The sequence below is a fragment of the Amphiura filiformis genome, chromosome 19 (assembly GCF_039555335.1).
Source record: "Amphiura filiformis chromosome 19, Afil_fr2py, whole genome shotgun sequence".
Lineage (NCBI taxonomy): Eukaryota > Metazoa > Echinodermata > Ophiuroidea > Amphilepidida > Amphiuridae > Amphiura > Amphiura filiformis.
In genome coordinates, this window is record NC_092646.1 from 10,922,315 (window position 1) to 10,939,346 (window position 17,032).

At 38.8% G+C, this 17,032-nt stretch overlaps 1 protein-coding gene across 1 annotated transcript; it reads right to left on the bottom strand.

The window, feature by feature from the left end:
• Nucleotides 1-2,897: 2,897 nt before the first annotated feature.
• LOC140140907 (uncharacterized) lies at nucleotides 2,898-8,241 on the bottom strand. The gene is made up of 2 exons (XM_072162661.1): nucleotides 8,064-8,241; nucleotides 2,898-5,542 (listed from the first exon to the last, which is right to left on the bottom strand). Exon 2 carries the CDS (start codon nucleotides 5,521-5,523, stop codon nucleotides 3,922-3,924), a length of 1,602 nt encoding a protein of 533 aa, XP_072018762.1. The 5' UTR covers nucleotides 5,524-5,542; nucleotides 8,064-8,241; the 3' UTR covers nucleotides 2,898-3,921.
• Between the last annotated feature and the right edge of the window lie 8,791 nt (nucleotides 8,242-17,032).

The following is a 17,032-nucleotide window of genomic DNA, read 5'->3' on the forward strand; positions in this document are numbered from 1 at the left end:
GATGTCTAGTTAGCATCTAAAGATATGTACGATTCCATAGGATTCAATGAAATTTGTATTTATTTATCATCTATCTTCTGAACTTGACATCGCACTAGTAAAAACTATTCTTTTCCTGAATCCCTTGAACTTGAAGACTGGAGTGTATCCATTTTGACGAAAATCAGAGCAACTCTAATTTTCAACCCTGTACAGGGTGTCCCAGAAAAAATAACGAGTGAATAAAATTGAACGTAAGTCGAGAAATAGACATCAGAATCAAAAATTTAAAATGTAGCGCGTAGCCTATTTTATTGTGCATCAAATACGAACATTTTATTTGATTCGGTTGACTGGTTGCGAAGAAATTAACAATCACATAATGCGCGCGTCAATGCAGTTCATTCCAAGTTTGATCAACAGACGCTTTTTACATACTTGCTCACCGCTTCCTAAAGTTTGTGTATCTTATTAAATTTAGTCCACATTATCTATATATTTTATAATCCGACGGTGTTATGTTATTCATGCTTTCACTCTTTTTTTCACTCTGCTTTTAATGCTTTAGGTTGTGCAAATATGTTATATTTTAACTTTCCAAAGAACATTTGAGCCAAGAATGACAATAATCAAGCCTACGGGTGATTTTTGATACCATTCATGCAGCATTAATGTTGAAGTTTTAAAGGATTTAAACTTTGCATTACAATTTCTGGGAAATATTTCAGAAACATTAATGTTTACGAGAAATTCTTTAAGCCAGCTGGAATTCTTTATGCAATAATTCTTTAATTTTTTTATATGCAACATTTATATCAACATTAACGAAAAACGATATTTACAAGTGCCGAGCATCATCTTACATTTTCAATATCGTGTATGTTTTAAAATGTGAACAAAACCTAATTAAATGTTTTGAAAGAAAGAAACAGATTGTTTAAAAAGAACAAAAAGGATTTCACCAAACAAAATATGAAGCCCATTGAGAGTGTTAACCACTGGTTCGCATTTGTGTTGTATGATCTTTCTTTCAAACTTGGAATGAAGTGAATTGACGCATGCGTTATGTAATCGCTCATTTCTTCGCAATCAGTCAACCGATTCCAATAAAATTAGCGTATTAGATGCAGAATAAGATGGGCGCACTCATTTTTAGATTTTTGGATTCTGGTGTCTATTTCTCGACTTACGTCAAAATTTATTCGCCCGGTAATATTTTATGGGACACCCTGTATATAACATGAAAATTGACCTTAGACCTGTTGAGCCTTATGGTAACATATTACATATAATATGTCATACACACAATATTTTACATTTTTGTGATCCTTAAGGTCCGTTCATACTACGCCGCAATTGCTTTGCGATGCGGTGCGTTGCCGCACTGCCAAATACTGCATTGCGATATCGTAATGAGTTTAAAAATCATGAAAATAGTAGGTAAGATCTACTATTTAAAGATAGCTCAAATCAAAGGGCGTTACTGCTGCTGTCTACTGAAGATAGCTCATATCAGATGGTGTTTATGTTGCTATCTACTGAAGATAGCTCATATCAGATGGTGTTACTACTGCTGTCTACTGAAGATAGCTCATATCAGATGGTGTTAATGTTGCCATCTACTGAAGATAGCTCATATCAGATGGTATTTATGTTGCTATCTACTGAATATAGCTCATATCAGATGGTGTTAATGTTGCTATCTACTGAAGATAGCTCATATCAGATGGTGTTAATGTTGCTATCTACTGAAGATAGCTCATATCAGATGGTGTTAATGTTGCTATCTACTGAAGATAGCTCATATCAGATGGTGTAAATGTTGCTATCTACTGTAGATAGCTCATATCAGATGGTGTTAATGTTATTGTTACTATTTTCGCCTGTTTTGTCATACGGTTGTAAATTCAACGAACTATATGACTTTGCTAAAGAGCGCTTACAAATTGATATGAGATAAAAAATATTGGGGGGAGAGAAATCATGAAATCTGACTCCAACATTTTTTTACCAATGACCTGACATACATTCTGTACAAGTTTCATAAAAATCCATTAAAAATGGGGTCAACTGACTATTTTGAAGGTTAAAAATCATCATTTTGGGATAAACGCATTTATATATCTAAAAACGCCTTTTTAATTTTTATGCAACTTAGATGAAAATTTATTGCATGTAACATGTAAAAAAGCAGGCACTTGATTTATAACAATTATTTGTTGTAACGATAACATAATAAAACCATATATATCGCCACTTGAAAAACAGTAAAATACATAATAAGTAACACTCCTTGAAAAACGATATAATACTTAAATAATACATTTTGATCGCGCAAGATGCTTCACTTCAAATTGCCATTTCTCGGGAAACGTTATTGCGATTTTTTTGGAATAAAGAAGTAGGCCTATGTGAAAGAAAAAAGTCTGCTCTTTTACCTGAAATGACAATGAAATGTGACTCTAAATGGTCAGTTTTGATGAGAGTCTTCCCTGAAGGGATCTGGAATGAGCGTTTTGAGCGTTTCGACAGTATTTTTTGTGGGATATGAGAGCACATCAGACATATCGAATTGCATTCTGAATACGAAGAATGTCTTTCTGATTTCAAATAATTTTCATTTGTTGATATTCACAATATAGGCCTAATACAAATTTTATGACAAATTATTAATATTATTATTAATTATTAATTATTTTTAATATTATAATAGTCCTCGAAGTAAATTTTATAAATCTAATGATATATTCTTAAAATGTAGGCCTATATGTAGCTGGGACCGGGAGGAAAAGCCGACGATCAATTGAAAATTTTGACCCTTCTTATTGGAAATATGGATTTTTTCCAACAAGACCTAATTTTTTTTGGTGTTTTGGGAAAAAATCCATATCTTCAATACGAAAGGTCAAAATTTTCAATTGATTGTCGGCTTTTCATCCCACCGACATACACGTTTTGTATAAATCATCAGATTTATAAAGTTTACTTCAAGTACTGTTAAAAATCAAAAATATCAATTTTTAATCATTTGCCATAAAATGTGTATTACATTGCGAATTTCAAAAAATCAAAATTATTTAATATCAGAAGGACATTCTTCGTATTCAGAATGCAATTCGATATGTCTGATGTGCACTAATGTCCCACAATAAATACTGTCCAAACGTTCATACCCCACCCTTAAGAAAAAAGTTCTAGAAAATTGCAGGAACTTCAAACTGGTTCTTTTTTGGCTGTTAGAAACCTTTTCGGTCCGTATGCACAAAAGGGATAGACTGGGTCTAAAGTTAGACCAGGTCTAAGTGGAATTCAGTTTCACCAAGAAATATATTTTCCTGTGTTCCAAGATGAATTATTTTGGTTTGTTGTTGAACTTTTCACTTGGATCTTTAAAATTTGCTTGTCATTTTATGAAGAAAGTGTGATTAAATGCCCATTTCTGACAGAAATAAATTCCACTTAGACCAGGTCTAACTTTAGACCCGGTCTAACTCTTTTGTGCATACGGACCTTCATGTCTAAAATGGTTCTTTGTGGCTCTTGCAGAAACATCTTTGTAAAATTAGTCAAGGTTTTACATTATAGAGGACAGCTCAAGAAACTATTTTAGGTTCTACTTGGATCCATTTTTCCAAGGTCTGCAGTAGGCAATGTCTATTTTACCTTTCTCTCTTTCTCCATTCTTTGCTCTCATCAAGCAAAATGAGTCGGATGTCGGAAATACTAATTTTAAAATAGCCAATAACAGTGTTCAACTTCCTTTATATTTTATTGTTCTGAGCAACACTAAAATGGTCATATATCTGAAACCAAATTTATGATGAGGTTTCCAGCAAAATAAAGTTCTGAGAACGAATCATGAATAAAATTGAAAACTGAATTTTGATTTTAATCGACACCAGATTCATTTCGCTTGATGGCATCAAAGTAGGTTATTTATGATCAGGGCTTTAGTTTGTATATCTTTATACGGTAGTTTTCTATAACAATCAATTTTTCTTCATTGTCTATCAATACTAAACCTGCTGGCAATCTTACATCCTTGGTGAGGCAGCCAATATAGGCCGCACTTGTATCGGCTGACCGGGCTGAGTAGCAGCAGATACCCGCGGACTTCCCTGATGTATAAGAGTTAGATATGTAGATTTCGTTTGTTGATGTACAACACATGCCCAGTGGATTCCACCCTAAACCTTCTGGAGATTGCAGGGTCTCCAGATGAACTCCGTTGTTATCGAGAATATGTACAGCACCACCATCCCCTCCTTTTGATATGATGATTTTGTCATCACGAGATACTGTAATATACCAAGGCTTGATCTTGGCTTTGAAGCTCATGATGTGCGTGCCATCTAGACGATGCTTGCTGATGTATTTTTGGGTAGTCTCACCCACCAGTAGATTGTAGTAGTTATCAATTGCTAAGCCCATATGCTTTGTACGTTGATCATCTGATGAAATATTATCAGGTGTTGTGGTGGGAAATTGATGCTTCAGGTTTCCTTTCCCATCATAGACACTAACAGTCTTTGTTTGGTTGGTTACAAAGAGTTTGTCATCTGAGCTGACTACGACATTCCATGGACTACCGGGTATCTTAATTGAAGATTTGAATTGTCCATCCTTCTTGTATATCTTCACTGCTGAATCACCTCTATCTGCGACTGCAATATCTCCTTCCTGTGTTATCGCAACACCACGTCCACATTTCAGCTTTCCAGCACCATCATTTCCAAATGATCTATCCAATGTCCAAACACCGACCTCTTCTTTGTGCTGCTTGACTAACGTTAACACAGAGACCAGCTTTTGGGCATTTTCCTCGCTAATGTGAGCTGGTTCGAAGTAAACTACTGCTTTCAGTTGATCAAAAGCTACTAGTTTCAAATCACGCAGCTCCATTAAATTAGTCTTCAATGTGGAGACTAGAGCCAAATCATCATCAGACCCCGTCTTCACTACTTCAGTTGCCATCTGCAATGCTGTTTGGAGTCTTGCTTGTAAAACCTGGATCTCATCCATCTGCGCATCAAGTTGTTCCTTCTTTATCGCTGCTGCCTTATCAACTTCTATTTTCAGCTGATCCCTGTTGTCTTCAAGCAGTTTAAGTGCTTTGTTGAAGGACTCGTTGATCTCTTCTTTGGCTTTAGTGGCATTAGTGTTGAGCTCATCTGAAGCTGTCCTTACCATGTCCATCGCATTTTCTGTTCTATTTTTAACTCCTTCACAGTCCTGCATGAGTTGCTCGATTTCTTTTCTGTGTCCCATTGCGTGGAGTGTCTCTTCAGACTTCCTATCATTCAACGTATTCATGATGGTGTTCGTTGTGAATGCTTTAATACCATCACTCGGTATAGGAAATTCTTTGACGCAAACTGGACACCTTATTGTATCTGTTTTACCTTCTGCATACCGAGTAAGACATTTCAGGCAGTAGGTATGGAGGCATGGTAATTCTGTTGGTTCTTCAATCGTGCATAGGCAGATTCCACATTCTGTGGGGTCCTTGTTGATAATGTAAGGTGTAGTTTTGGATTCTGCCATGGTGACTCACCCAATTTACCTAAAATACCAAAAGAAAAAGAAAAATGAACTTTATCATTCATGTCAAGAAATGGACATATTCTTTTTTAAATTTAAGGGAGACAAAATTATCCTCAAGATTAACTTTATCATACAAACAAAATCCTAACACCCTGTATCTATGACTGAAGGGTGCCAATTCAGTGGCTTAGCGTGAGTCATCCGATAGGGGGAGGGGGCACCGACCATTATTGGGGGCCGCCGGGCCAGTGGCGTAACTAGAGTTGGTAGCGCCCGGGGCAAGAAACAAAATTACCCCCCCCCCCCCCGAGAATATACGCGGGCAGTGGCGTAGCTAGGGGTTGTGGCGCCCAGGGTTAAAGATACCTAATGCCCCCCCTCCAATTCTTGAAACAATTTTTGACAAATATGTCGCAAGGCCTACCACTAATTAATTTTGGTTACTAGAAGTTGAATATCGGTCTTAAAAATTTTCTTTCAATTGATTTTGTGCTCAACGCGCGAAAATGTTGACTTTCATCGCTTGGAGGGGCACACAATCAATGCTGAATTGGTCAATTTGGCGCCTCCCCCCCCCCCCAAGGGTGCCCCCCTAGTTACGCCACTGCACCGGGCCTGATTAATATTTTTCCTATGGAATGTTCTAACTTTTTAAATCGATGGGGGGGGGGGGGAGGGGACGTTCCCTTATGCCAGTGGCATAGCGCGAGTCATTCGATGGGGGGCAGCCATTTTTTGGCAATTTTCCTATGGGATTTTCTAAATTTGCATATCGATGTGGGTGAGGGTGAGGGGTACCGACCATGATTGGAGCCGCCAGACCTGATGGGGTGGATCACAAGCCGTTTTGGCAATGTTCCTATGGGATTTTCTAAATTTTCGAATCGATTGGGGGGGGGCGGTGGCACATACGATCTTAAAAATATGAAATTAGTTAATTTGATCAAACCTGCTTTTTTGGCATATAGGCCTACGTATTTGTAATATTGTGTTTGCAGATCAATAGAGACGAACAGAGCAATTTCGTCATAGGGGGCTAATTATTATAACATGACTTTAAAGAGGCATTTCTTGATCCCCAGCCTCATCCCCCTCAAAAGCCTTCAAGTTCTCTTTCGCCTGTTTGCATTCAAAATTAACCGAATGGTGCTACATTGAAGGATTAAAATCTAAAATGTGCGTTGAAAAAAAAGGTAGACCTATCCCTATCCACCCCCTCCCAGGGCGTTGAAAAATGGATGAAAAAAAAGGTTGGCACCCCTCCGCTTTTTAATAGATTCTCAGGAGTAGCGCAACAGCGTGGGCCAAAAAAGTTGGGTCGACAATTCACAATCGGCAAAAAATATTACCGTTGGTACATTCACAAGTTTGTAACCCCCCCACCGATTCCAAAAACTGCTTTTAGACTGCCTTGAATGGGTAAAGCCAAGCCTTTGTGCGATTTTGGCTTGATAATATGGTCCAGGACCACTGCACCATATGGTACAGGAACAGGTTTGAGGCATAGGCCCTACTTAAATTTAAAGTTAAACATGCTCCTGGAGCACGAACTTAAATTTAAAATATCAAACATGCTCCTGTCACGGACCATATGGTGCAGGACCATATGGTGCAGGACCATATTATCGGGCCAAAATCGCACAAAAGCATGGGTACTAGAGGTCAATGTGCTCGAGAAGTATGAGCTTCGAATTTACTCTAACCGGCGCCGGCTATGCTGCACCTGCACCTACTTTTGGCATTCGAATGAAAAGTGTGAGGGGTGCTTGTCAAAAAGTGGCTGAAAGAACAGAAAATGGGTGTAGGCCTATGGTTAAATTTGAATTTGGATAGATAGGGCCTATAGGCCTATTTACAATAAAACACCAAATATGCTGGTCGATTTCACATTTAAAAGGGCATTTCGTGATCCACAGCATCATCCCCTCACTTTTTTTTTTTTTTTTAGATTTTTATATCACTGGAAACCTCTGGCTACATAATGTTTATGTACAAAAATTTCTTGCAGATTAATTCGTTTAGCAAAGATATCGTGAAATTTGAATTTCGTTCTGGTGCACCAGAACGAAATTACAACACATTGTCTATGGAGCAGTGTAATAGGCCAACACATAATCATGCATAACTCGCAAACGCAAAATCGGAATCAACTGAAATTTTGGGAATAAGCTTTTTTCGTGGATAGGCCTATCTACTGAAAATTATCCTTTATCATACATCACTTTTGTTTATGATTAGTAGTAGGCCTAATAATGACACACACCCATAATTTTAAAACAACATCTTTTTTTCTTGTACATAATTCAATGGGACTTGAAAAGTATTAATTTAAAAGTGACACTTGAAACTCTGGTGATAAAATTTTTTACAATGCATGATGGGAAGACTTAAATCATCATCTGCCCATGTACCCAGGCATTCGAACTATGATGCTGGCCCAGTAAAATTCGGAGCCAGAGTTCTCGAGTCATTTTAAAGCCCCCAAAAGTATTCACCTACTCAGTCTGTCTCACATAAATATATTTTTTATTTAAACTTACCTGTATTTCCTGCGATGCAATGTGTATTCGAGTATGGACAAAACTGATGAAAATCCCCTTGAAATCAACGGACACCCGGGTTTCGACCCAAGCAGAGCTGCACTATATGTATTCCTACTGCCGGAATGATCGGAATCTCAGTGACTCGGTCATATTACTGAGTACGTTTGACCTTATAGCTCCTGATAGGGCGCATGCCACCAAACCCCAACTGGTACTTCGCTGAGAGCTGCTGAGTAGGCCTATATAATACCGTCGCAGACCGTGTTCATCAACCTATACGTGATAAGGGCGCACAACACCAATTAATAAAGGGTCCAAATACTTAGTAGTGTGCTTTAATATGTAGTCTATATGTGACAGTTCTTTTAAATGTTGACGGGATTTTCCCATCATTTATAGGCCCCTAAATAGCCCAGGGTAAGAGAGTCTCCTTCACTCTTTCCACTGATATATAACTACGAAATAATATGAATGAAAAGGCCATGATATTTTGGGCTATCTCATCATTAGTATATGGGGAATTGTGTTTTTCCAAAACTTTCATACACAATCTTGCAAATTAGGTTTTTCTGAATCAAAATTTTATGAGGATTCCAAAAATCATGGGTGTCATTTTTTTAAAGCTGTTCTTGGGTGTTTTTTGGGCGGATTTTGGGCGAATTCTGATTTTCAGTATTTGGCATATATTATGGCATAAAAATCAACTTATTTAAGTCATGTATTGCATTTAAAAAGGCTTTTATATTATCATTCCAAACTTTAAATACACTTTAACATGAACTACCTCAAATATTGAAGAAATGTGTTCAAATGTTTAAATTTTTGGGTGTTTTTTGGGCGGATTTTATTTTTTTGCATTTTTGATGGGTGTTCGGGGGCGGAAAGTTGCCTTGGCAAACTAAATCCCGTGGCCTTTTTTTGATGACAATGTGCCACCTATCCTAATATGTTGTTTAGGTCCCAAGTAACATATTTATACATGTTTACAAAAATCCAGATGCAGCAGTTTATTTTTCAAAACGGCACCCATTTTGGCAATACATTCCCAATATTGTTCAAACTGACCCTTCCTATTGTGAATTTATTGGTACAATAGCATTTGTTTTAAGCTTAGGATATTATTTATGACGTATGCACTAACATCAACGACTTTGATATTCAAAATGGCCTCCAAAAATTCAAAATGGCCGCCAAATTCAACTTATTTCCTCCAAACATTATAATGACCATTGTAAAATATAAATTTAAGCAAGTAGGCCTAACATGTTAATTAATATACCAACACATACACAAACTCCATAATACACTGCAAATACACACCACACCACCCCACTCCCACATTCAAATGCTCACCTATAATTATGAATTCACTTTCTACGATGACATTTTGTTATAAAATAGTTCCCGAATGTAACCTTATTCCACCTTAAATGTCTTCATCCGTCTCCTCAGGATATGATAATGATAATTATGTTCCCGCGAAGTTTGATGTACTCTGGGCCAGCGCATACCCATACCCTAACCCGTAATCCTAATCTGTACCCAATACCCCTAACTCGGTACCTCATAACCATGTACCCTGCTAAATGTACATCGTGCTCTGATACCTGTTAATGTACCCCATAACATGTATCCCCGTACTAGTACCCGAATGCTCCTACCCATATCCTCTTCGGTTCTCATAACCGTGTGTACATCTATCCCCATCCCTGGCCAGTACCCTATACCCATCCCTGGGACTCCTAGACCCATCCATGGACCCAGTGGCCCATAACCTGATATGTACTCGGGGCCAGCTAGCCCATAACCCCATCCTTGGCACCCTAACCACCAGTGGCGTAGCGTGGGTCATCATATGGGGGGGGGGGCACCGACCATGATTGGGGGCACCGGGTCTGATTTGGGGGCACAAGCCATTTTTCGATCAGGGGCATAAGCCATTTTTCGGCAATTTTCCTATGGATTTTCTAACTTTTGAGATCGATTGGGAGCACGTGCCCCTTGCCCCTATGACCCTATGCCACATCCTTAGTACCTTACATTTCTTACTCCAGTACCCTTGCACAGTCCTCAGTACTCCTAATGCCATCCCTGTGACTCCTAACGCCAAACCTGGAACCCCCAAACTCCATCCCCAGTACCCCTAACCCTATCCCGGGATCCCTTAAACCTACTACGGGACCTTTAACTCCATTCCTAAAACCTAAAAAGTCTGTCCCCGAGACTAGACAGACCCCTAATCCCATCTTCGGCACCTGTAACCCTACATACGGTTCCTCTTACCCAGTGCCCGGTACCCCTTACCCCATTCCTGCATGGTACCCAGTACCCCAACCCTGGGAACCCTAACTCAATCCCCAGTACCTCATCCTATCCCTGGGACCTCAAACATGACCATGTGACCTCTCATCCCATTCCTGGAACCCATGACTGGTCATCCCTGAAACCCTAACCCCATCACCGGGACCCATAACCCATTGTACCCTTTACTCTGCACAGTCCTCAGTACCACTAGTCCCATCCTCTGTCCCTGGTACCCATTATCCAAACCCTGTGGCACTTAAATCTGTCCCCAGTCCCCTAACCCTATCCCTAGGTCCCCTAACACTGAACATGGGGCTCTCCCCATTCCTGGAACTCCTAACCCCCGTCTCCGGAACCCCTAACCCTGTTCCTTGATACCCCAAACCCCATTGTTGATACCCCTAATCTCATCCCTGGAACCCCTAATCCCTTCACCTGGACCCATAAACTGTTGTCTCTGGGGCCTTCGGGGGACCCTGTACCTAACCTTCTTTCATGGTCACCCCTAAACATGTCCTTGGTATTTCTAATCCCATCCTTGATATACCTAATGTTGTCTCCGGTACTCTTTATCCCATCCCTGGGATCCCTAACTCCATCCCTAGAAACCCTATATAAGTCCATCCCCCAGGACCCATAACCCATTTGTGGGACCACTCAGTACCCTTTACCCTGCAGTTCTCAATAGGCCTACCCCTAAATTTCTGGCCAATGCCATGTCCCCGGGAGGGTTTTTTTCTCCTGTTTGAAGGTGTACAGGAAGTTGCCATGGTTTGGGGGTAGGCCTATATTTTTTTAGTAATATTAATATATCGATGGGTGGGTTTTCAGTGGAGACCAATGCAACCAACTGGGAACATTTGGACAAAAAGTGCCCTTAAATGCACCCAATTAGGGCAAATTTGGGTGCTTTTTGTGAAAAATTGGTATACTGATGGGTTGCAGAAACAGCAAAAAGAAGGTATAGAAAAGTCAACATCCGAAAATCTGTGTGGCACATCTCCGTACAAAATATTTGAAGAACCCCCTCCCCTGCTGCCATGGGCTTATGGATGTATTGATACAACCTGTAGCCAAAACTAGCACCACCAACTGCTCTTGTTCTTGTTTAAAAGATACACATATAGGCCAAGAAAACATTTTCTATGGCATTTTAAAATGTTATAATATGCCAAATTAAGACATCATTTAAATGTGATAAACAGATATAGGTCAACATGCACAAGGGGTGGGTGGGTGGGGGGGGTGCATTTAGTATCGGATTTGTGTGTGTTATTATTTTAATATTCATGGCACATGTACAATCTCTTATTTTACCAGCTTGATGTAGGCTCATTGTATGATTGAAGGAAATGAATTGATTTCGGTGGCCATTTTGAATTCTTTGCGGCCATTTTGAATTTGAAAATCATCAATATTGGTGCTACTGCATGTCAACATGATAAAACTAATACAACAAGCCTAAAACAAATGCTACTGTGCCAATAAAACCATTGCTACTGTGCCAATAAAACCACATTGGGAAGGGGCAGTTTGAAAAATATTGGAAATATTTGCAAAATGGGCGCCAGTTTGAAAAACAAGATGGTCGCCTTCTGCTGCATCTGGATTTTGGTAAACATGTATAAATATGTTACTGGGGACCCAAACAACATGCTAGGATAGGTGGCACATTGTCATTATCAAAAGGACTTATAAACTGGGTAGTAGGGCCTACGCTCGAGTTTTTGTATCAAAAAGTACATGCATTCGCTGTAAGTGACGTAAGGCTACCGTAGCAACAGATGAATACAATTGTTGGCTATATCGCCCTGCACTGTACAAAGTTTGAACCATAGATGTCAAAAAACAGGGAAAGACCTGGACCGTAACTCTATAGAATATTCATATCATGCTGATCACTCGCACCTGTAAGATTAGTATTTTTGGAAAAGAGCTGTATTATATTCAATCTATGAATGCAGACATACACAGGTGATGAGTGCAACCTGCTTGTAGTGCAGGGCGATACAGTCAAAAATTGTATATATCTATTGCTATGGTAGTTCATCCGATTATGACGTCACTTCTACAGCGAATAGTGACAAACTTGTTACTTTTTCACATTTGAAAACACTCTATATATATATACATTATAAATTGCACCCAAAAGCACCCAAATAACACCCAAAAACACCTACAATCACCCAATTTGATAAAAGTGTCTGTCCAAATTTCTTCTGGGATAACAGTTGACCATTAATTTTTATTAAAAAAATTTTCAGCACACATTAGTTCATATTATACAGCAAATAAAATGGAAATTGGGCTGAAAACATATGAATTATTGAAAAATATGATAGTTGCCAAAAACCGCCATAAAAAAACACCCAAGAACAGTTTTTAAAAATGACACCCATGATATTTTGATTCTACATAAAATTCTGTTTAAGAAAAACCTTGGTGGCAAGATTGTGTATGAAAAAAGTGAAAACAAAAAATAAGTGACATTTCCCCATATACTACATGCATCATCTGCTATTTCCACCATGTCTCCAGGGAATCTACGTGGAGAAAAATGGCACGTTTCTATAATAGCCGAAGTCGGGCAGCTATCGTCTCAAATAATTCGGGCGATTGTTTAAGTAGAACATCGGGCGAAGATGAGTTGTCAAGGCGCCAAAAACAATGCTGTCATCCGTGTTAGACAATGAGATGCACGAAGCGGTTAAAACAATAGCTTTATTCTCTTTCTTAAAACATTTCAATTCAAATAAAAATATTAATCATAAGGTATATACCAAGTTCAAATTAAATCCTACATTTTACAAGCAATTACCTATCCCACACAGAAAACGTTAATATAAAGGGTATAAAACGTTTTATTAACATTCAAAAACATTAGTGAAAACGTAATGCAACACATTCTATTAACAAAATGTTGTTTAATTGTTGACGAAATATTTGAAAAAAAAAAAAAAGTTTGCCAAAAATATGTTGACAATATTTTTAATGTTATCGCATTGTTTTTCATAGAAAACGTTTTAAAATGTTTTCATGACCTTTACATAACCCGACCGTGATTTAAATGTTATTAAACGTTTGGTTCAAAACCGAAAGTGTTTATTTTACGTTTATATAGTTTTAAAACATTTTTGTGTTTGCCGAGTTGGATTTAGAATCGACTAGCCCTTTAATACCAGGCGCCCCGATTTGTTTATATAGCTCGCACGCCTATGATTCGTGTTGAAACCTGAGCACTAAATATTGTTTGTCGGACGTCGGTGACATGTTGAACATTTGAAACCTGAGCAACACATCACCGACAAACAATATTTAGCAATCAACATTCTTACCACACAGAACCTAAGAGAATATACTAAGAACTAAAAGACTACAACTTTACGAACTGCTACCGCAGCAATAAAATAAATAATTAATTAACTACCCCATCATCAGAATATTTCATACATTATCTATATAACTGATAGCATACTACACTCATTAACTATTTATCGCTGGTAAACATCACTATACCATCTACCGTTGATACTAAGCATCTGCTACGACTTCCATCAACTATCTACTGATGATAGCACACTTCTTCAACTATCTACTGCTGATAACATACTACTTCAACTATGTACCACTGATAACTTGCTACTTCATCAATTATCTACAACTGATAGCATACTGCTGATAGCTCACTACTTCATCAACTATCTACTGCTGATAGTTCACTACTTCATCAACTGTCTACTGCTGATAGTACATTACTTCATCAAATGTCTACTGCTGATAGCTCACTACTTCACCAACTATCTACTGCTGATAGTACACTACTTCATCAACTGTCTACTGCTGATAGCTTACTACTTCAACCATCTACTGCTGATAGCTTATTACTTCAACTATCTACTGCTGATAGCTTACTACTTCATCAAATATCTACTGCTGATAGTTCACTACTGCAGCAACTATCTACTGCTGATAGCTCACTACTGCAGCAACTATCTACTGCTGATAGTTCACTACTTCATCAACTCTCTACTGCTGATAGCTTACTACTTCATCAACTATCTACTGCTGATAGCACACTACTGCACCAACTATCTACTGCTGATAGCTCACTACTGCACCAACTATCTACTGCTGATAGCTCACTACTGCACCAACTACCTACTACTGATAGTTCACTACTTCATCAACTGTCTACTGCTGATAGCTCACTACTTCATTAACTGTCTTCTGCTGATAGCTCACTACTTCATCAACTATCTACTGCTGATAGCTTACTACTTCAACTATCTACTGCTGATAGTTCACTACTGCAGCAACTATCTACTGCTGATAGCTTACTACTGCAGCAACTATCTACTGCTGATAGCTCACTACTTCATCATCTACTGCTGATAGCTCACTACTTCATCAACTATCTACTGCTGATAGCTCACTACTTCATCAACTATCTACTGCTGATAGCTTACTACTTCATCAACTATCTACTGCTGATAGCTCACTACTGCAGCAACTATCTACTGCTGATAGTTCACTACTTCTTCAACTGTCTACTGCTGATAGCTTACTACTTCATCAACTATCTACTGCTGATAGCACACAACTTCATCAACTATCTACTGCTGATAGTTCACTACTGCAGCAACTATCTATTGCTGATAGCTCACTACTGCAGCAACTATCTACTGCTGATAGCTCACTACTGCAGCAACTATCTACTGCTGATAGTTCACTACTTCATCAACTGTCTACTGCTAATAGCTCACTACTTCATTGTCTACTGCTGATAGCTCACTGCTTCATCAACTATCTACTGCTGATAGCACACTACTGCACCAACTATCTACTGCTGATAGCTCACTACTGCACCAACTATCTACTGCTGATAGCTCACTACTGCACCAACTACCTACTACTGATAGTTCACTACTTCATCAACTGTCTACTGCTGATAGCTCACTACTTCATTAACTGTCTTCTGCTGATAGCTCACTACTTCATCAACTATCTACTGCTGATAGCTTACTACTTCAACTATCTACTGCTGATAGTTCACTACTGCAGCAACTATCTACTGCTGATAGCTTACTACTGCAGCAACTATCTACTGCTGATAGCTCACTACTTCATCATCTACTGCTGATAGCTCACTACTTCATCAACTATCTACTGCTGATAGCTTACTACTTCATCAACTATCTACTGCTGATAGCTCACTACTGCAGCAACTAGCTACTGCTGATAGTTCACTACTTCTTCAACTGTCTACTGCTGATAGCTTACTACTTCATCAACTATCTACTGCTGATAGCACACAACTTCATCAACTATCTACTGCTGATAGTTCACTACTGCAGCAACTATCTATTGCTGATAGCTCACTACTGCAGCAACTATCTACTGCTGATAGCTCACTACTGCAGCAACTATCTACTGCTGATAGTTCACTACTTTATCAACTGTCTACTGCTAATAGCTCACTACTTCATTGTCTACTGCTGATAGCTCACTACTTCATCAACTATCTACTGCTGATAGCTTGCAACTTCATCAACTATCTATTGCTGATAGTTCACTACTTCATCAACTGTCTACTGCTGATAGCTCACTACTTCATTGTCTACTGCTGATAGCTCACTACTTCATCGACACTCTACTGCTGATAGCTTACAACTTCATCAACTATCTACTGCTGATAGCTCACTACTGCAGCAACTATCTACTGCTGATAGCTTACTATTGCAGCAACTAAAATTACTATATACTGCTGATAGCTCACTACTTCATCATCTACTGCTGATAGCTTACTACTTCATCAACTATCTACTGCTGATAGCTCACTACTGCAGCAACTATCTACTGCTGATAGCTCACTACTTAATCAACTGTCTACTGCTGATAGCTTACAACTTCATCAACTATCTACTGCTGAAATATTACTACTTCATCAACTATCTACTGCTGATAGCTCACTACTACAGCAACTATCTACTGCTGATAGCTCACTACTTCATCAACTGTCTTCTGCTGATAGCTCACTACTTCATCAACTATCTACTGCTGATAGCTTACTACTTCAACTATCTACTGCTGATAGTTCACTACTGCAGCAACTATCTACTGCTGATAGCTTACTACTGCAGCAACTATCTACTGCTGATAGCTCACTACTTCATCATCTACTGCTGATAGCTCACTACTTCATCAACTATCTACTGCTGATAGCTCACTACTTCATCAACTATCTACTGCTGATAGCTTACTACTTCATCAACTATCTACTGCTGATAGCTCACTACTGCAGCAACTATCTACTGCTGATAGTTCACTACTTCTTCAACTGTCTACTGCTGATAGCTTACTACTTCATCAACTATCTACTGCTGATAGCACACAACTTCATCAACTATCTACTGCTGATAGTTCACTACTGCAGCAACTATCTATTGCTGATAGCTCACTACTGCAGCAACTATCTACTGCTGATAGCTCACTACTGCAGCAACTATCTACTGCTGATAGTTCACTACTTCATCAACTGTCTACTGCTAATAGCTCACTACTTCATTGTCTACTGCTGATAGCTCACTGCTTCATCAACTATCTACTGCTGATAGCACACTACTGCACCAACTATCTACTGCTGATAGCTCACTACTGCACCA